This window comes from Narcine bancroftii, chromosome 11 (genome assembly GCF_036971445.1).
Source record: "Narcine bancroftii isolate sNarBan1 chromosome 11, sNarBan1.hap1, whole genome shotgun sequence".
Taxonomy (NCBI): Eukaryota; Metazoa; Chordata; class Chondrichthyes; order Torpediniformes; family Narcinidae; genus Narcine; species Narcine bancroftii.
Window position 1 is genome coordinate 78,067,087 of NC_091479.1, and position 22,284 is coordinate 78,089,370.

General features: G+C 39.7%; 1 protein-coding gene across 1 annotated transcript in view; it reads left to right on the forward strand.

The window, feature by feature from the left end:
* The first annotated feature begins 685 nt into the window (after positions 1 to 685).
* LOC138745961 (adiponectin receptor protein 2-like) overlaps positions 686 to 22,284 on the forward strand; it is a 43,384-nt gene continuing 21,785 nt past the window's right edge. The window contains exons 1-3 of the mRNA XM_069903574.1: positions 686 to 707; positions 6,703 to 6,933; positions 20,171 to 20,284. Coding sequence (XP_069759675.1) covers positions 6,853 to 6,933; positions 20,171 to 20,284 — 195 coding nt within the window. The 5' untranslated portion in view covers positions 686 to 707; positions 6,703 to 6,852. The remainder of the gene's footprint in view (positions 708 to 6,702; positions 6,934 to 20,170; positions 20,285 to 22,284) is intronic.

Sequence of the window (22,284 nt, forward strand, 5' to 3'; positions counted from 1 at the left end):
TAAAATGTTTCTTAAATGTCAAAATTGAGCCCACATTCACCATTTCAGCTGGAAGCTTGTTCACCACTCCCTCTAGTCTATGTGTGGTTTCCCCCTAATGTTCCCTTTAAGCATTTCACCTTTCACCCTTAATCCACGTCCTCTAGTTCTTATGTCACTCAACGTCATTGGAAAAAGCCTGCTTGCATTTACTCTCGCTATACCCCTCATTTGGCAGAAAGTGAAGATGTTTCTAGAAATGCTCTGGCAAGGATTGGATAAGTAAGGCAGAGTAAAATAAGGGCATTGCAACTAATTAGACCGTAGTGTAGTCAGACAGTAACCAGGGGTGCAGTGCTGCCGGAGCACTGCTGTGGCTCTTCAGGGAACAGCTCCAGCACCTCCCTGTTGCCATTTTTGGTGAGCTCTGGCAACTAAAAAAATTAGCACTACACCCTCTGACACACTTTGGTTAATTGTTAACAGTTGGGAGTTATGGGATAGGAATGAGGATGTAAAATGTACCAGTCACAGGATCTTATTTTGGACGTTGACTAAACCAAGTTGGTGCAGTCAGAAACTTGATGTACAGGAATGTAGAGAGAGAAAAAAATTGATTTTCAAGGACTTTGGAAAGGAAACAGACATGCTATGCTTGATTGCAATTTTCTGGAGGAACGTGGCAGCTGTTCTATGTGGAAAATTGCAAGAGAAAAGACCAACTTAAAGTAGGAAAACATCTTCCTTATTATTTCTACAATTTACAGAACAGATCCTTTTTAATGACCTGCTTTCCTTCAAGTTTTTTTCTGGTGGGTGAAATTTGTGAGCTGTTGTTATCAAGAATTGCTGGAGAGTTTTTGCTAATCTTCTGGATTGGGCCAATAGTTGAGACAATGAAAGATCACAATGTTGACCAAAGCCCAGGGACACCAAATCCCAGCAAACTCACAGCGCCCCTCCCGCTTCCTCTTCCGCCAGCCACTCGAGGAGGAAGCGAGGCCCCCACGTGGAGCCCACGGCGCTTCCCTATTGGTCACGGGCTGCTCAGGAGATGTCTGACGCCTCTGAGCAACCGAGTGAAAGCGAGCGAGAGCAAGCGGCGGATCAGCGGGGGTTTGCAAGGGGGGGGTGGTGGTTGGGGGGGGGGGGGGGAAGAGGAGAAAGAAATCTCTCCGTCCTTTGAAGAAAGCGGAATAAAACGGGAAAGCGGCGCGTAGGTAAGGTAAAGGCAGCCAGCTGGACCCGTATCTGCGCCGAATGACGCCTGAGGCAAGGAGTTGGGCAGATCAGCCCTGGTGAAGGGAGTAGGAGCGAGGGGACCGACTGACACGGCGTCCAGCGAGCGAGGGAACCAACTGGCACGGGGAACCTCGGGCCCAGGGACGGGTCGGGTTGGCCAAGATTATGGGTTGGGAGCGACAGGTGGCAGGAGACCCCCGCCCCCTGTCCCTGTCAATTAAAGCAGCAGATGCATCAAGTGCACCTTCCCTGTTTGGGGGGGGGGGGGATAATTGTTTTTAAGCTATTGGTCAGACTCCTGACTTTAGGAGAGAGGGAAATCTACAGGCACTGGTTGAAGTAAAACCACCCACAGTGCTGGAGAAACTCAGCAGACTGCTTTACACGGTGTGTATCACCAATGTTGTGGGCTTGAGCCCTTCATGTGTCCTATTCCAAAATATAATTATACAAAATATACATTTTTGTCATACTTTGCTACACTGCTTGAGTTTCTCCAGCATTGGTTTTACTTTAGGAGAGAGAATTGATTTACTGGGTCTAGATTTGGCAAAAGGGGAAAATGTGATGCAAGTGTCTCAAGTACGGAAATTAGTTTCATTGTTGCATTGGATTAGGGATTGTGCAATTTTTCAGGATGCAACTTCACTGCGTTGAGTCACACAGTACAGAAATGGACCTTTGGCCCACCACATCCACAATGATTTTTTTCCCCCATCTTCACAAATTGCCCTTTGGTCTGTATTCTTGTGCTCATCTTAAAGTGATGCTATCTTGATTCTTGATATCCCTATCATGGGGGAAAAACTGATTCTGATTTATCTTATTTCTGGCTCTTATAACTTCATGTTGTACAATCAGGTCACCCCTCTGCTTCCTTTGCACCAAGGAAAACCAGCTCAGATTACCCAATCTCACCTCACATCTGAAGTCATCCAATGCAGGCAACATTTTGGTGAAACTCCTGTGCTCTCTCCATTGCAGCCATATCCTTCTAATAGTTTGGTGACCACATCTGCACACAGTACCAAATGCATTCTGTTTGGTAAAGTTGGTATGTCTTCAGAATTTACTGTTGCAGACATCACAAAATTCTTTTGTGGCAGCATAGCAGTGCAAATATTGCTATAAAATTACTTAAAAAAAATATATATATAATAAATAATAAATTAGTTGAAAAATAATAGAAAGTGAGGTGGTGCCTGGTTCATGTCCATTCAGAAATCTGGTGGCACATGGGAAGAAGCTGACCTTCTGCCCAGACCTATGACTGCAAATGTGACACGTTGCTGCCTTCATCACTTTTTTTTCTGAAACTTTGTTTTGTTGGATGCTGTTTTAGAAAGACTTCTTTTTCTGTCCACCTTTCACCTCCTCTTTCCTCTGTCTCATTCTCTTCATGAAAAAAAAATTCATGCTAGGATTATAATTTAACTTTCCTATGTTTATGTTGGGACAATTTGGGGGGAAAAAAGGTTATGATTTTCATTTGTGCATAAAAAAACATAATTTGGGATGTGGTGCATTAACGGCAGTCAATTTGTCAGGATAAAACTTTTAGGGAAGGCCAACAGAAATAGATTTTCCTAGATAAACATGCTACATTTATGCAAGTGTGCATGAGCTTTCATCACAAGACTTATTGATGGTCGATTATGTTCTTGTATATCTGCAAAGGATGTTTAAAAAAATACAAGCCTTATTTGTGCACAACTGACGTCTGATCTTAAACTTTAGAACTACTTATCTGATTTCCAATCTAAACTCTAAGTTAATTTCACACAACAAAATATTGTCAGAATTTTAAAGTCTTGGTATTTGAAAGAAATTGGGATTTTTCTTTGGTTTAAACATTGCATTGTTGGTGAGTGGATTTAATCTGAATAACAGCAAAACAAAATTCATTTGAAATGTAGTGGTTTACAAAACATACAGTACTATGAAGAGATATAGTTCTAATTTGAGCATAATGAATGAAGTTACTTTATGGTGTAAGTAAATAAACAACTATTTTTATCACTTAGCAACTATTTTGAGAGAAGCAAAAATACTAGGAACATTTGTTCATTCTGTCACTTTCTTGTAGTTAAAATAAATCAAGCAGGCAAACGTGGTTCCAGTTTTATCTTTGAATTGGGTATTAATAGGGTTAAAATTAAATTTAACTGTCATGAGACATATAAAGAATTATTGGCAGAGGGAAAAAGGAAAAGTTCATTATGCCCATCAGAAATTTGTTTTTATGCATTGAGTCTAGTATGCTTTAAATTTAATACTGGGTGAAATAATATGCTGTATCTTGTGTGAGATGTGCATTTTTGAAATGAAAACATAATATCAAAGATATGAGGAATTCAAGATGTTGGTTGAAAAAATTAATTCCTTTAGCAAATATCTTTATCATAAAGATTGACAGTTGCAGATTTGTTCATTTTTCCACTTTCCCTTTGTGACTTGAATTTATCAAAGTTGAACGCAGAAATTAATTTGTTAGAATCAGTGAAGAACCAATTAAAAAAAAACAACTAAACTTTTAAGAAAATTGAGGTACATTGATAAGAATTTGCATCAGTAATTTGAGCAAGTTTTTTTTGTTTGCTTTAATAGCTCAAGTTTAAACACAAACTTGATCGTTGGTCAGTTGAGGGGAAAATGGTTTTGGCACAAACTGGTCTAATGGATAACAATGATCTCTATCCTTTTACGTGCTTCTGAATCCTGGACTACCTACACCAGGAACTTCAAGGCACTGAAAATGTACAACCGTTGTCCATAATTTGCAGAAGAATAGGCATTTCCCAGACCAACAACCCAGCATTAAGGACCTCTTAATGCTCAGGCAGCTATTTTGGATTTGCTGCATTGTTTGCATGCCCAGTGTCAGGCACTTGAAGCCTATTAGGAGCTGTTGTTAGGGAAGAGATTACAAGGTGAATAGAGGAAAAGGTTCAAAGATGTGTTGAAAGCCTCTTTGAAGTACAATATCCACATTCATTGTTTGGAATCTCTGGCCAATGGTGTCCCAAATTGGAGTATTCAGACTGGTTGCATCACTGGTATGGAGGTGCCAACAATCAGGGCAAGAAATAAAACTTCAGAGGGTTGTTACCTTGGCCTGCGACATCATGGGCCCCAGTCCACTCCGTCAAGGACATCTACAAAAGGTGGTGTCTTAAAGCAGCCACTATCCTCAAGGACCCCCACTACCCAGGCTGTGCCCTCTTCACTCTTCTCCATGGGGAGGGGGGAAGGTACAGGAGTCAGAAGGCGAGCACTCAGCAGCACAAGGACAGCTTCTTCCCCTCTGCCATCAGATTCCTGAATAATCAATGAACCAAAGCCACTGCCTTACTTTTTGTGCATTATTATTTTTACTTTTTATAGTAATGTGGTGAGATGGTTATAATATGAACGTTTGCCCTATGACGCTGTTGCAAAACACTGAATTTCATGACAAAAATTCTGATTCTGAAGTTGGATAATATAGAATTATATCATGTGACCCTGGTAGTGACAGAAAGATGTGGTCAGAAGTTCAACTTGAACTTATCGTTATCCAAGTTCTAGATCTAGACCTCCATGCCCTCCTCTGCAACTGGATCCTTTACTTCCTGTCTAACTGGATCCTTTACTTCCTGTCCAATTGACTCCAAACAATGAAGAAGGATGGTAAACATCACACTCAAAATTCGAGCTCCTCAAGGATGTGTACTCAGTTTATTACTATAATCTCTTGATCCCACTACTGTACAGCTAAACACTTTTCCATCTTCAAGTTTGTTGAGTATCAAACGATGATGAACTGGCATAAAGGACAGAGGTTGAAAGTTTTGGCATGGCGCCAAGCTAATGTTTATCTCATTGTTAACAAGATGGAGGTGATCATTGAGTTCAGATGAGTGGCAGAGTCCACATGTTAATAGAAGTCAAAAGAGTAAATAGTTTTGATTCTTGGGGTGGGGTGGAAAATCTCCAAACATCTAAACTGGAACAAGCACATGATGCAATGATCAAGATTCAATTTATTGTCCTGTAATTAAAAAGTATCATATTATGAAATTGCTTTTGCCTTCTGCTATCGACAGAAATTACCTGAAGTGCCTCGTAGTCAGAGAAAGAGAAACAAAAGAGAGTTCCTCTCCCCCCCCCCCAAATCACCGAGTGTCCGTGGATTCACTTCTGCAGCCACACACAATCCAGTCCAAACCACTGGTAAACCAAGCTCAAGATCTGAGCCTCCGACATGGTCAGGGATCGTTAATGCCCCTTCAGCCAATCTCCAACAGTCCGCAGCCTAGTGCGAGTCCCTTCACTGAAGCATCCAGCAGCCCACAACCTCTGCAAGTTTCTTGCCTCAAGTTACCAGCAGCCTCTCGCGTGTGTGGGTCTTTCAGCTGAAGAGCCCCTCACTGTGCAATGCTGTAATCGCTGTCTCATGGGCTGTCTTCTCAGATGCGGTGTGTTTTCCCTGTTTTCTGGTGCCCTGCTCCCAATCCTCCACTTCCCTGAAGTCTGCAACCCCTTGTGGCCTGCTGCTGATCATGGGTGCCGCCATCTTGGTTGCAGACCCTGCGGTCGTGGGATTTTAAATAAAACTACCGTCGGTTCCTTTAATGGGCTGTTTAAAGCCTGTACGGTGCTGAAGGCAGTCTGACCGGGCAGTTGGAGCGCTGTTTCTGCTCATCGCTCTTCATGGGTCTGCACCAGCATCAGTGCTGCCATTTTTCCACCAACATTTGACTTTTTTTAGACTAAGGAAGTTCACCATATCCCTCTATTCCTCAATGACTTCTACAGATGCACAATTGAAAGCATACTTACTGGATACATCCCAGCTTGACGTGTGAGCTGCTGTGCTCAAGATCATAAGAAATGACAGAAGATAGTGAATGCAGTTCAGAACCCAGCGTAAACTTCCCTCTTCTCCATGGACTCCATCTTCATCTCCTGTTGTGTAGGAAAGGCAGCCAATATACTGAAAGACCCATCATCCCCAGCTACATTCTCTTTTCTCTCCTTCCATTGGGGAGATGGCTTAAAAGAGTAAAAACATGCACCCACAGGCTTAAAGGCAGTTCCTTCTCTACAGCCATTGCACTCCCGAATGAACCCTATAACCATGCCCTTGCTTCGTGTCAATTGATCTTTTCATTGTTATCCTATAATTATAGTTATGCAAGGCTGACCTGCTCTAGCTGTTAATGGATAGACAAAGATCTGATAGAAAGGACTGAGAGAATTTGTAAAGCTGTCTAAAGGCTGATCAGGTAACTCTTGGTTTGTAGGGTTAAAATGGTGACTGGTAAATATTGTAGATATTGTAAATATTGGTTTCCTCAAACTTGAACTCTTCCAACATGATGGAGAAAGTCAGACTTTTTTTTTAGTTTACATATGATTAGTAAAATATTGTAGTCACAATCAATATGTATTAAACATTTTATGGGTCAGAAAATTAACATGTCTATTCTTCTTAAACAGGGTTTTGAATTCATCTGCATTTCTGAACAAAAAAAAATCCTATTTTTTTTTAAAGAAGATCTTTTTATTGTTAACAAGCTGGAAGGCCCACGATTAGACGAGGACCCAAGCTTGTGCTTAAGGAATCGGAAAGAAAGTGTAGGACACCTGATGTCCTCTCAACAAAACCAGTGTAACACTCCGAGCTCAGAGTTGAATTCACTCGTGAATCGTGATTCTGACTTGTTGGATGTAAGTATAAAGGTAGTAACATTGTAGGATACTATTTTATCAAAATAGTGTTTGATTGAAAGGTGATGGAAGATTTCAAATGCATTTAAAATTTTAATTGTTTACTTGTTGACTGGCAAAGGCCTAATCCATCACTAACTGTCAGAACTGAGATGTCGGTAAGTATTAAATGTGCTGGTGAATCTTGAGTTGCATGTCGGCCAGATGATAAGAATCAAAGGACAGTCGTGAATTGAATATTTCTTGACAAGGATCCAGTTGTCATTAGTTTCCATACTGCTATCATTTCATATTTAATTAGTTGAATTGAAATTCCCTTGCTGGCAAATTGAGATTTGTGTATTGGTATCATTGATCAGATACTACTTGGGATACCGGTATACCCTGATCCCAGTATACCCTGAAATATTCTGTGTTAGGTGAGCAAAAATAAGCAAGTTCCTTTTTTAACATCTGGGGATTTTTGAATTTTAATTCTGCTTCAGTCATTTTATGTATTTTGGTTGATTTTTTTATTTCCTAAATTTGGAAAATATCCATATTCATTTATTTAGAAATATAGTTTTAAAAACATAAATAAACTTAAACTGAGATGAGTAGTGATCGCTGATGTTCTTGTTTAAAGTCTTGAAGTTACTTGAATATAAAATTGGATCAACTGTATTAACGTGATTCCATTTGGGTGGGAGGAAGTGGACATCTAGAGTATTGTGTACAATTTTTGTATCCTTGCATAAGGAAGGACATGCTTGTCATTGAGGAACAGCAGCAAAGACCCACCACTCTGCTTCCTGTCATGGGTGTGTTACATGTCTAGGTTTTAGAAGAATGAGAAGTAGCTTCATTGAGCCATAAGAAACATACTTAGAGGGCCCTATGATGTTTCTAAATAAAAAGGAATAATATGGAGAGTATGTACTTCCTGAGGAGTAAAGGTGACTGTATCACTCCACAAATTTATAAAAATAAAAGATCAGTGAATTATCGATCCACTATAGTTAGAAATGGCTTGTTTCATAAGGAGCACAATTAAACAAATACTTTATTTCTGGCTTGAGTTGAACATAAGTGCCTTTGTGGCTTGTTTCTACATAATTTATCTGGAAGAGAATGGCAATAAGACTGAAATACCATGATTGAAGATGGAAGAACAAGACTGCATAGAAAAAGAAAGGTCTCGAGTTGGAGATCTGGTGAAGTTCAAAGAATGGTATTAGATTAGAGCTGTGAATGATGTATGAGATAATTTGCTCTATTGGTGTTCTATGGTTAAGTGCTAGTCATTTAATAAAATTATGTGCCTGGCTATTTGACACTGGAGGCACAATCCTCCTCCATGTCCCTCTGTTCCTCAATGACTTCTACAGATGCCCAATTGTATCATTGTTGACCAGAAACTTAACTGGGCCAATCTTAATAATACCATGTCTGCAAGAGAAGTTGGGGAATGGGTACTCTGCAATGAGTGACTTGCCTCGTTGAGATTTTAAGGCCTTTCCGTGGATACAAGGCTCAAGTCAGAAGCATGATGGATTACTCTCTATCCTCGATGATTTTAGTTCAATACATCAGCAGTGCTGCTGCCGACCAGGAGGATGTGAGGAGCAGAGATATGTTTTTCAACACTTTTCTACAGGGACCTACTAGCTATTTGTTATGTCCACAGTCCCATGTTGGTTTAAACTGTCTCGAAAGAGGCTAGCAGTGTTTTGTTGTAATGTTGGCAAACCTGTGGTGGTCTGTGCCCAAGGTAATGGCATCAGTGTTTGGCGGCGCAGACTATGAGGGTTGTGGGCTTTAGGGGAGCAGTGGACTGGTGCAGGGCTCTATAGTGTAGAATAATTCACACAGTGAGGAGGAGAATCCTGGAGAAGACCCAAAAGGATTGGGGATAACAAAACTGGACAATTAAGGAGCTTGAAGGCTGAAACCCTCACACAACAAGATGTGGGCTTCTGGCTTGTGGGAACCAGATATTGGGACCAGAATTTGTGAGGGTGTTGATGCTGAGCAGGGATCACAAGGGGCCTCTGACGTTAACAGCTTTCAAATTTCAGATTTATTGTCAGGGTACACACATGTCATCACACACAATCCTGAGATTTTTTTTCCCCCTGTGTCACACAGAATTTCTACTTGTCAGTAGTGCAAATAATTACTCAAGAACAAATGTGTATGTAAAAGAGAAATGTAAAGAAACTGGGCAATGCAGAAAAAAATATATTTTGTAATATATATTATGCAAAGAGTATTTAAATAAGTTTCTGATTGAGTGTGATGGTGGAGGGGTAGCAACTGTTCTTGAATATGGTGGTATGAGTCTTGTGGCACCTATACCTCTTTCCACATGGGAGCAGTGAGAACAGAAGGTGCTGGGTGGTGTGGATCCTTAATGATTGCTGGTGCTCTCTGATGGTGGTGTTCTATGTAGATGGTGTGGAGAGCTCACTCAGAGGTATGGTGCCCCCATGACAGGCCATGATGAAGCTGGTCAGCACATTTTCCACTACACATCTGTTGAAGTTTGCCCAGGTTCCTGATGTCATACTGCACCTCCACAAACTGAAGGAAGTAGAGTCACTGACATGCTTTCTTCATAATGATATTTGTGTTCAGGAAAATCCTCTGAGATAGTGACTCCCTCGAATTTAAATTTGCTCACTCTCTCCACCTCTGTTTTTTTCCCAATTATCACTGGATTGTACACCTCTGGTTTACCTTCCTAAAGTCCACAATCAACTCCTTGATTTGAGTGCGAGGTTGTTGTTAGTATGCAATTCAGCCAAGTTTTCAATCTCCCTTCTGTATGCTGACTCATTGTCCCTCTTTTAAACCACTCTCCATCATGCTATTGTCAGAAAATTTGTAGATGGTGTTCTTCTTTGGCTTGGCTTCGCGGACGAAGATTTATGGAGGGGTAAATGTCCACGTCAGCTGCAGGCTCGTTTGTGGCTGACAAGTCCGATGCGGGACAGGCAGACACGGTTGCAGCGGTTGCAGGGGAAAATTGGTGGGTTGGGGTTGGGTGTTGGGTTTTTCCTCCTTTGTCTTTTGTCAGTGAGGTGGGCTCTGCGGTCTTCTTCAAAGGAGGTTGCTGCCCGCCGAACTGTGAGGCGCCAAGATGCACGGTTTGAGGCGATATCAGCCCACTGGCAGTGGTCAATGTGGCAGGCACCAAGAGATTTCTTTAGGCAATCCTTGTACCTCTTTGGTGCACCTCTGACACGATGGCCAGTGGAGAGCTCGCCATATAACACGATCTTGGGGAGGCGATGGTCCTCCATTCTGGAGACGTGACCTACCCAGCGCAGTTGGATCTTCAACAGCGTGGATTCGATGCTGTCAGCCTCTGCCATCTCGAGTACTTCGATGTTAGGGATGAAGTCGCTCCAATGAATGTTGAGGATGGTGTTAATGTTGTATTGATCCATTCACTTATAGGTGTAGTAGAGCAGGGGGCTAAGTGAAACACAATAGGCTGCAAATGCTATGATTACAGTAAAAACACCAAAATGCTGGAGGAACTTGGCTGGTCTTTTCAACATCTATAGGAGACAAAGATGATGCACTTCAGGCCTGAGCAGGGGGCTAAGTATGCAGCCTTGTGATGCTCCAGTACTAATGGAAATGGTAGACATGTTATTACAAATCTTATTGAGGCCAACCTAGGTCTTGGAGTTTGCTGATCAGTTTTGAGGGGATGATGGTTTTGAAAGTGAACTGTAGTGGATGAACACCATCCTGATGTGTCTTTGCTGTCAGGTGTTCCAGGGCAGAATTAGAACTAGTGAGATGGCATCTGCCGTAGACCTGTTGTTGCAATAGGCAAATTTGGAACGGGTCCATGTTGCTGCTCAGATATGCTTCAACACCAGCCTCTCAAAAAACTTCATCATTATGGCTGTGAGTACCACTGGTCAGTAGTCATTTATGCAGGTTACCATGCTCATCTAAGGCACTGGTACGATTGAAGCTTGTTTGAAAGAGGTGGGTAACATGCCCTTTTGCATTGAGATGTTGAATGTGTGTGAACTTATTAGCAATTTGGTCAGCACAGGTTTTCAGTACTTGGCTGGGTACAGTCTAGACGGGATGCTTTTCTAGAAGGCAGTCCTCACTCCACAGTTCATCTTTGGATACTGACCATAGACCTTTGGTTTGGAACCAGGGGCCGAGGCAGAGGTAACTTGGATGCTGGAGCTTTGTTTCACCATTGGAACAGACAGGAGGCTATGCTGCTATGTGGTTGTAGAAGTGCAGAAGGATGTGGCATTGGAAGAGGTTGTTAGATCATTGGACACTCTGTACATGAAGGGAGCTCCAAACTAATGGTGTCTCTTGGTCAGGCTTTTCAGGCAGACAAAATTAAACAAATTTTGTGCATTATACTCATGACAAAAAGGGAACCTGAGTGCAGCAAAACAACTCTTGCTCAATTCAGTCCAGAATAAACCAATTACTGGATTCATATTCATCAGCCATCCTAAACATTCATTCCCTCCATCACCAATGAGCAATCTCCAATGTCCATACCATCTACAAAATACGTTGCAATATTCACCCAGGCTACTCTAATCACACTTTCAAAACTCATGACCTCCAGCACTAAGAACATGGGCAGCAAAGGAGGAAATTCTTCATTACTTGCAGGATCTCTTCCAATCTGTAAGTCATGCAATAAATTCTTCATGGTGACAGGTAGATTTTAAAAATCTCTCTTTATATTTCTCTAGGCATTTGGTGCTAGGAGTGTTGCAATTCCTGTTTTTAGCTCTGATCATGTGCCTGCAGAACCTAAATAAAACAGTTATTTGGCCTTTGATTCGTAAACATGAGATCAAATAGCCTCTTTAAGGATATCTCAGTTGATATTTGGCTGCAAGATTTTGATTGTGGGTGTTTAAACTTTACTAATCTGTTTGTCTTCATTGTTGGGGTCTTTCATGGCTTGGTTCAGCATCATGCTGAAGAAGATTGAAAAGAGGGTTGGTGCGAGAACACAGCCTTGCTTCACGCCATTGTTAATGGAGAAGGGTTCAGAGAGCTCATTGCTGTATCTGACAATGAAGATGCTGTTTACATCCGGTACCGCACGGATGGCAATCTCTTCAATCTGAGGCGCCTGCAAGCTCACACCAAGACACAAGAGAAACTTGTCCGTGAACTACTCTTTGCAGATGATGCCGCTTTAGTTGCCCATTCAGAGCCAGCTCTTCAGCGCTTGACGTCCTGCTTTGCGGAAACTGCCAAAATGTTTGGCCTGGAAGTCAGCCTGAAGAAAACTGAGGTCCTCCATCAGCCAGCTCCCCACCATGACTACCAGCCCCCCCACATCTCCATCGGGCACACAAAACTCAAAACGGTCAACCAGTTTACCTATCTCGGCTGCACCATTTCATCAGATGCAAGGATCGACAATGAGATAGACAACAGACTCGCCAAGGCAAATAGCGCCTTTGGAAGACTACACAAAAGAGTCTGGAAAAACAACCAACTGAAAAACCTCACAAAGATAAGCATATACAGAGCCGTTGTCATACCCACACTCCTGTTCGGCTCCGAATCATGGGTCCTCTACCGGCACCACCTACGGCTCCTAGAACGCTTCCACCAGCGTTGTCTCCGCTCCATCCTCAACATCCATTGGAGCGCTTACACCCCTAACGTCGAAGTACTCGAGATGGCAGAGGTCGACAGCATCGAGTCCACGCTGCTGAATATCCAGCTGCGCTGGATGGGTCACGTCTCCAGAATGGAGGACCATCGCCTTCCCAAGATCGTGTTATATGGCGAGCTCTCCACTGGCCACCGTGACAGAGGTGCACCAAAGAAAAGGTACAAGGACTGCCTAAAGAAATCTCTTGGTGCCTGCCACATTGACCACCGCCAGTGGGATGATAACGCCTCAAACCGTGCATCTTGGCGCCTCACAGTTTGGCGGGCAGCAACCTCCTTTGAAGAAGACCGCAGAGCCCACCTCACTGACAAAAGGCAAAGGAGGAAAAACCCAACACCCAACCCCAACCAACCAATTTTCCCTTGCAACCGCTGCAATCGTGTCTGCCTGTCCCGCATCGGACTTGTCAGCCACAAACGAGCCTGCAGCTGACGTGGACTTTTTACCCCCTCCATAAATCTTCGTCCGCGAAGCCAAGCCAAAGGAAAAGAATCTGTTTGTCCAGTTTGCATGCTGTAATATTACAAAGGGTGAATTGAAAAATGCTTGAAAAGATTGTTTCTTTTTAGAAAGTAATCCAAAGACAATTTCTTAGGATAATCACTACTTTGGTTTCTTTGATATGATCAGTTTTATTTGGCAGAACTGTATTAGTCTTGAAGCAGTGATACCTTTTGAAATGTACCTAGAACTCAACCAAGATAATGTAACCATTAAAATATTGATGTGAGCCAGGAATCTAACAGCAATTTATGGCTACTCCTTTCCATTTAATTTTGGTATCAAAGCCTCTCCATTCTCATTAATAACTGCTTTCCCTTGCTATAGTGGTGCTCTCTACTTCACTCATGTTCATTACTGACCATATTTCTATTCTCAACAAGCTGAAAGTTATAAACTCAGACTTAGAAACCTGTTTCATCGTTGCAGTTAGAGGATTCCTGAATGAACCTTAAAATAGTGATCTCGTGCTGCCCTTGCTGTGAACTAATTGATCTTTTCATTGTAATATGCACTTTTCCACTGTTCGGCTGTATATAACTTGCTGAACTGCTCGTGGAATTTACCTTTCTCATTGCACTATGCAAAATGTGACAGTTAACTTAAACTCGTGTGGATATTTGTATTAGGAGCAAGAGTAGCTCACTTCATGAAGTCCACTCTGCCATTTTAAGGCCAAGATTGCCTTTCGCCCTCTTCTGTACCAAGTATTTTTTTTTTTCACACCATAAACCACATTATCCATGATACATACTTTTTCCTTTTCAAATAAATACAGTGCCATTTTCTCCCCCCCCCCATCCCACCCTCCCTACCTCCCCCCCCTCGTCCATTTAAAGTACAAAATCTAGGATACATTAAACCAGTCAAACAATGTTGTCATTCAATAAAAATAAACAAGAAATTCCACTGAGTCAATTCTTTTCATTTCCTTCTCCTTTCGTTAATTTAGGTAGTGAATGTCCCCGGTAGGTTTTCTCTATTGTGTTTCATGTAAGGCTCCCATATTTGTTCAAATATTTCAATATTATTTCTTAAACTATATATTATTTTTTCTAATGGAATACATTTATTCATTTCTATATACCATTGTTGTATTTTCAAATTATCTTCCGATTTCCAGGTTGACATAATATATTTTTTTGCTACGGCTATAGCTATCTTAACAAATCTTTTTTGTGCATCCTCCAAATCAATTCCAAATTCTTTGTTTTTTATGTTACTTAGGAGGAAGATCTCTGGATTCTTTGGTATATTGTTTTCTGTCATTTTATTTAATATTTGGTTTAGATCTTCCCAAAATTTTTCTACTTTCTCACATGTCCAGATTGCATGAATTGTTGTTCCCATTTCTTTTTTACATCGAAAACATCTATCAGATACTGTTGGGTCCCATTTATTTAACTTTTGAGGTGTAATGTATAGCCTGCGTATCCAGTTATATTGTATCATACATAACCTCGTATTTATTGTATTTCTCATCGTTCCAGAACATAACTTCTCCCATGTTTCCTTTTTTTTATCTTTATATTTAAATCTTGTTCCCATTTTTGTTTAGTTTTACCATTTGTTTCCTCATTCTCCTTTTCTTGCAGTTTAATATACATATTTGTTATAAATCTTTTGATTGTCATTGTATCTGTAATCACATATTCAAAGTTACTTCCCTCTGGTAAACTCAGACTGCTTCCTAATTTGTCCTTCAAGTAGGATTGATTCAGCTCTGTATTCAAAATATTCAAAGATTGTGTTGCTCTTTGAGTAACTGTTCCAGAGGCTCAAGGGTAAATAAAATCACCCATTTCATCTTAGATGGTAAACCCTTTACTTTTCAACAGCAATCCCTGGTTTTATGTTCACTGATCAGGAAAGAACTGTTTATTTTCAAGTAAATCTGCTTCATCAATGAAATTTTTCCATGTCTTCCCTATCAAAATCCATTGAGAACTTGCTTCCAACAACTCAGCTCTTGCTCTTCTAAATTCCAGTGAGCATGTCAAGCCTTTCAACCATTCCTTACAAGATGATGCCTATTCCAGATATTATTCTGCCAAAACCTCTGAACCACATTCAGTGTATTAAAATTCTTTAATAAACAAATTAATACACAGTACTCTGTGATTATAACTAGTTTATCCTCTACATTTTTATTTGCAGAATTAGTCAATACAGTGTTTCAAAACTAAAAGGATATGATAGCTATATGCTCAGTCAGATGTTATTTTTGACTGGTTGTTGCATATGAAATCTCATCTTGCCATCTATATTTTTTCATATTTGGTTAGACTGCATATTTGGCATTAGGGTAATGTTTTGCATTGTTTAAATAAATGGGTACCAGTTGGATCTTTAATTTTTTTTATTAGTTTTGCACAAGTAAACATATATTCAAAACATTTATAGAATGCACAATGAAACTGACACATTACATAGCTCAGCAAAAGATAAAGGCACATAGAGCATATCCATAATAAAAAAGCACATCTTGTAGTGGCCTGCGGCCCGCTCCAGGGGCTGACACAGCAAACTGTCATTGAACACTATGATTGGGCAGACAGCACATGGGATGAGATGCCTGCTCCCATAGGCTGCAGGAATAGCGGTTGAATTGGCCAATCACAGCCAAAGGATTGCAGGGGGTCCAATCCAGGCCCGCTCATCCAGGACAACCAACCAGCAGCCTGCCTTGCTCAAGCCACGCCCCAATGGTGACATGGCGGCTGTCTATAAAAGGCAGAGCTGCAGCCCAATAAAGTCAGTGTTGATTACACTCTCTTGGTGTGCGAGTCTTCTTTCTTCCTCGAGCTATAACCAGAGTGACTCTGCTACAATCTAATCATTATCACAAATAGCCGTGTCTCTAAACTGCATTCCTATACCAGCATTGTATGGCTTTAAAAAAATGTACTTTGTTCCTGAAATAAAGTGGGAAAGAATTGAAATTCAGGATTTATATTATGCCTAGAGGTTGTGGTAATAATTCAGGAATGGTCCACACAACATTTGAATCCTTGTATTTGAGTTATTAATTGAGTAATGAGTCTTTTCTAAATTTAAGCAGGACATAATGTTCCTCAGCTACTGAGCATGAGTGGGCAGGGCCGCATCCTTCCATCTAAGCAGCATTGCACATCTGGCCAAAAGAGAGGCAAAAGACAGAGTATGACATTTGATTGAAGTTAAAAGAACATCATCCTCTCCAGTTGTACTGAAAAGACTCTGGATAAAGTTTGAAACCCGTCCATCCAGTATTTTTCAAGGCTAGGACACTTACAGAATATGTGGATTAAAGAAGCCTCTCCTCTCTTGCAATTATCATAACAAAAATTTACATCTGAACAGATACAAGATAATTTAACTTTAGACATATGGGCTCCATGTACAACTTTAAATTGTAACAAACAATGACAGTCACCTAAGGATGTAGTATTAACCAGCTTAAAAATTGAATCTCAAACCTTGTCCAATAATGAAAGGCATAAATCCTGTTCCCAGGCATTTTTAATTTTAACTAGAGGAGCATATCTAAAACCTACCAACTTATCATAGATAATGGATATTAAACCTTTGCGAGAATGTCGTAAACAGAAAAACATCAACAATATTCGCATCAGGTGTCCCAGGGAATTGGCTATCTGAGATTGAAGAAAATGCCTGATAAGCAAATGTCTGAAAAAAAGTATTTGGTAAATACTTTTCAGAAAGCTGTACAAATGATGCAAAACTGTTATCAATTAAAAAAAAATGGAAATAATATGCCATTCATGAAAACCAAAGTCATCGAAAGAAGGTTAAAAAAGATGATTGGATAGAATATGACTTGAGTGAAGAAAAACCATGAAGTCCAAATGTTTTCTGAATGACTGACAACAGGATTGTTAATTGATTTATTTAAACAGAAAGGGAGTGAGGATCCAAGAAGTGCTGAAATGGAAAAGTTTTTAGCAGAATTCCGCTCCATTGCTACCCATACTGGACTGTCCCATATTGGCTGCCCAATAATAAAATCTGAAATTAAATAGCGCTGTGCCTCCAACCCTTTTAGACTTTTTAAGGTGGACTTTATTTAGATGAGGGTGCTTACCCTTCCATATACAAGATGATATAGCCAAATCAAGTGAATCAAAAAAACAATTTGGGAAAGATGTTCATTTTGATAGAATTAATACGACCAACCAGAGATATAGGCAGGGGTGTCCATTATGTTAAGGACTGTTTCACCTGCTTTAATGAAGGAAGGAAATTGTAACTAATACCAAGTAAGTAAATTGATTTCTCAATCTTAAAAGGAAGACTAGTGTTCACTGATGCAGGTGAATTCAAAGGGAAAAGTTCACTTTTATGTAGGTTTAATCCATATCCTGAAAACTGACTAAATTGGGAAAGCAATGACAACATGGGAGATAAGGAGGTATCAGGGCTTGATATGAAAAGCAGGACATCATCCGTATAAAGAGAAACTTTTATGGTCAATTCCCTTCCTACAAATCCCTAAAATATCTTAAATATCTTAAATGCAATCGCTAATGGCTCTATGGCCAAATCAAAAAGTAATGGACTTTAAAGGATACCCTTAATGGGTTTCCCGTTGGAGATTGAAATGTTGTGACTTCTGAAAGTTGGTGAGAATTGAAGCCGTAGGACATGAATATAGTAAATTTAACCATTTAATAAAACATGGTCCAAAATCAAATTTTTCTAAGATTGCAAATAATGGATCTTCAAATCAGGTTGTGTTTGCAGTAACTAGAAAAGTCTCAGATTAAAATTAAAAACTTACTATTAGCTTGCAAAAATTGTAAAGTTGTAATAGGAAGATTTCACTTTTAAGGTCTTGTTTTTTTTAAGTAACTTTGTGCAGATTTTTTTTTTGAACAATCATTGAAATTCCAGGATTTGCTTTCAGTTCTTTTTCTGTCACTGTCAGTTTTCAGAGAGATTTGTTGCTTGTTGGACACCCACAACTTATTCCTTCTGATCAGCCACTTCAGTGTTTTGCCCAAGAAACTTACCCCATCAGGGTTTTCTTTCAGGTCACAACAGAGTTCTTTTTTGTTTCTCTTATTTCAAGCCAGCCATCTCCTCTTATATGGACCACAAGGGCTTTGACCAGGCTGAACTAAGAACTCACAACCCGTCTTCAAAATGGGGGCTTTCCAGCTTGTCCTGTTCCAGTCCCAGCTGCTGCTGTTGAATTGTAGAACTGAATTCTCTCTCTTCTCTCTCTCTCTCTCTCTCAGAATAGACTGTGGCTCTGGACCTAATCTTCCGAGTTCGTTCATCTGTTGTTTTCTAAAACGATAATCTATTACTCCACAGCATGTCCAATTACATGTGAAATCCTTATAGGCATTCTTCAAAGTTTTTGCAAAGGCACTCGGAACCTGGACTGCTTGGCTTGAGCAGAACTCTGGCATTTTAAATGAGATCTGTTTTGAAGTGTTTGTATGTGACCTACACTTAAAAAAAAACCTGTCACAATTTATCTCCTTTAAAACATATATAAAGTATAACATAATCTGTTACACTACCTTCTGTTTTCTGCAGGCAAGCCAATTCTGAGTCCGCACAGCCAAGGTTCCATGGATCCCATGACTCATCACTAATTAATTGCTAATGGTTACATGTAGCAGCATTGGAGAATTTTAATATGATCCATGGTTGCTTATCATTATCCTTTACATTCTTTTGTTGTTTTTCATTCATGTCATGGTTCATTCCAAATAGTACTTTATTTTGCAACAGTAGTAACAAATTATGCAAGTCCTAAGAGGAACCATTTAGATTTTCTCTTAATAGAAATATGTAGTACAGGTGCTCTTCAACTTACGATGGGGGTTACGTTCATACCACACCTAGCATTTTTTTATAATTAAATTTTGAATACCTTTATTCCACACTGAAAAAAAAACATTAACGTACACAGCTGAAAGCACACTGGACTTGAAAGATGTATGAAGCGTTGAACTAAAATTAATTGCTGTATGGTGGCAATACTAAAACGACAGGGTCACCACTTTCGTTAGTTCATGTGATTGCTACAGAGATTGAGCGTGGTTGAATCAGCATCATGGGAGACTATGCTGTACAATACACTCATGTGATGCTGTCATCACCCAGCATCGCAAGAGAGTAGCGTGCTGCATATCGCAAGCGTGGGAACAAATTGGAAATCAAAATTGAAAGTACGGATTCGAACCATTGTAAGTAGGGAAGCATCTGTATTCCCATTAGCTTTGGCCACATGCATCAATTCTTTGGTTATTTTTGTAACTAAATTGCAGTGGATGCTTTTCACTTTAAGCTGACCGCAGTGATAAAATTTCAAACTGTCTAATTCAAGACTCAACCTTGGCTTCCCAATATAACACTGTTATTTTTAAGTTGGTTTGCCTTTATAGAAATAAAATGTGACATTTGTCAACATGTAGAAAAATAGTGGGCAGAAACTGCCAAAAATAAACATGGCATTCAAGAGGGAAAAAGAGAAGCTATATGCCAACTTTAGTGAATTGGACAACTGGTGGACAGAAACTGAGCGCAGGGCTGCACAGTTTATTGCAGTTTGCATAGCTGCCTCAGCCCCAGAAATCATAGTTCATTCTAACCTCTAGTGTAGTTCATGTAGTATTTAAACATTGTCTGTGATGTTTCCTCTCGTGCCAAAGGTGTGCTGATTGTTAGATACATTGACTGCTGTAAATTGTCCCTCATTTCAAAGAATGGTGAGAGAATTTGTGAGCATGTGAAAGGGAGTACATTAAAGGAAAATAAATGGGGAAATGGGTTGGCGCTGAAGGCCGATACACAAGGAAGTATGAGAAAGATGAGAATTGTTGCAATTGAGCCACGTAAATTAAGGAAACTGCCTATAGTTTGTACGTTTTGAAACTATTCTGATTAATGTGTATTTTACTTCAGTTTTGGACTAATCAAGAAACTTTGAAGGTGTAGAAATACTTTTGTTCAATCTAATAGACTAAACAATCCAGAGTTTTAAATTTCTTTTGTAAGTTGGCTACAAACAAGTATTTTAAAAATTACGCTGTTGCCTTTCAGAACAGCACAGAAAATGGAGAAACAGAAGCTGTTGAAGAAGAAGGATTTATGAGCATTGCCCCCCTTCTACAGGCCCACCATGCCATGGAAAAGATGGAAGAGTTTGTCCACAAGGTAAATTTAAGTTAAAAATGACCTTCATGGTAAAGAAACTCAGTTTTTTTTTTAAAAACTACTTTTGGGGAAAAAAAATCATGGAAGTCTAATGGTGCCTTTTACTTCATACACATTAAGAGTACAACTTAATGTATTTTCTTAAATTTCAACTAGATAAGATTCACTTTCAATCATGTTACTGCTGTAATATCTAGAAAAGAATTTTACACAAAGGTTGAAATTTTGTTTCAGTGGGAAATTACAGGTGTTGATGTAGTTAGTCTGCAGGAATTTAACATTTGTGACGTGGAGTTGGTGTTAGATATTTTCAGCACTTGTGAATTCACTCGATGAATTACTATTTTCAAGAAGAACCTTGCTGTCCATCCACCTTGTTATTACATGAACTACTGTTGCATAATCCCCATCAGCAGTCTGAGTAGAGATCGCTACTGACCAGATGTCTAATGAAGTGGCCATATGAATATTGTCTCTGCAAGAGCAGGAAATCTCTGGGTATGTTGCAGTTATGCCTCATCACTTTTCTTCCTAAATTATTTGCATCATGTATGCAGTATTGTCTATTGACCAGGTTCAGTGTAATATTTGTAACACTAAAATTAATGCGCCCAAGGTAACACTGCTTAATTGATAGCTCCCCAGGGAGCCAGAAGCAAATTTGGATTCTGGTATGCCATGTATGAAATGCACTGTAGTAGCATTCTTGGCTTCCCTATAGCTTCCACTGCCCAGGCCAAAAGATAAGCAGGGCAAAGGAAGACCACTACCTGGAGGTGAATCGGGAGATTACCTTATCATTGCTGGATCTAAATTCTGGAACTCTCCACTTTGAGAGGACCAGAAAGTATATGGTCTGCAGTGGTTCAGAAAGGCATCTGACCTTTGATTGATGGTTCTGTGTTAATTATTAAATACCTGCACTATATTTTGCAGCACGTTATACCTACCTTAAACTGGAGCTTATGGTGCACGTGGTTGTTCAATTCTTCAGCGCTAATCAAATTTTATATGTAGTCAGTTGAAATAAAATGTTTTATTTTGTCCCAGACTGCTCTCAGACCAGAATGCATGGTAAAATTATGCTACCTTTCCTTTGGTACAATTAAAGCTAAATTATCCATTGTATGCAAGGTCAAATAATGGAGGAAACGGGTGCAACTGTTCACTGGGTTATTTCCAAACACATTTGATTTACATTTTCTTAACTGGATATCTGGATGTACATTCCCCTTTTGTAAACAGCCATTGCAATAATTAAACTGATTACAAGATACCAGATTGAAAGTGGCATTTTAAATCTAAACTGCACTATAAAGTTTGTTTAGCCACAAATTAACCTGTCCAACAAGTTCTCTAATATTAAGTGGAATTTGTGCTTTTAAACACTGTGTACAATTTTTAATATTGTAATCTGATAGGCAAATTATAGACTACATTGGTCTTTAGGTTTGCATTGAAACTAACAATGGTGTTATTTGACTCTTTAAATAACAATGGTGTCAAATTCACCCAGCAGTCACAGCAAAATAAATTTCACTGGGACCAAAATTAAATGAGATGGTTACTGTTCATGAATATGTCTTCCAAAAACTGAAATTGAAATAGGATTTTGTATACTACTAAATAAATGTAGGTCAGTAGAAAAGTATTTGATTTGTGTGATGTAATGCGTCTAAATTTTATTAATGTGCAACTGAATTTGTTTTCCATATTTGTGCATTCCTTATTTTTTATAACTGAGCCAACAAGTTCTGAGTTGCACTGTGCAACTGTTTGTCAGTAATTGCACTTGCTTTGAGATCACTAGAAAACAATATTGTCACTGGACAAGATGAGAACTGGTGTTCAAAATCCCAGCAATGCCATCCTGATCAAAGTAATAAGCATGTAAGGTGGGGAGAGGGTTGTGGAGGGAGAGAACCGTGTTGTATATTTCACAGTTTACTGTAGACTTTTCTTTCTAGATCATGCAATGAGTGAAGATAAAGTTCTGTTAA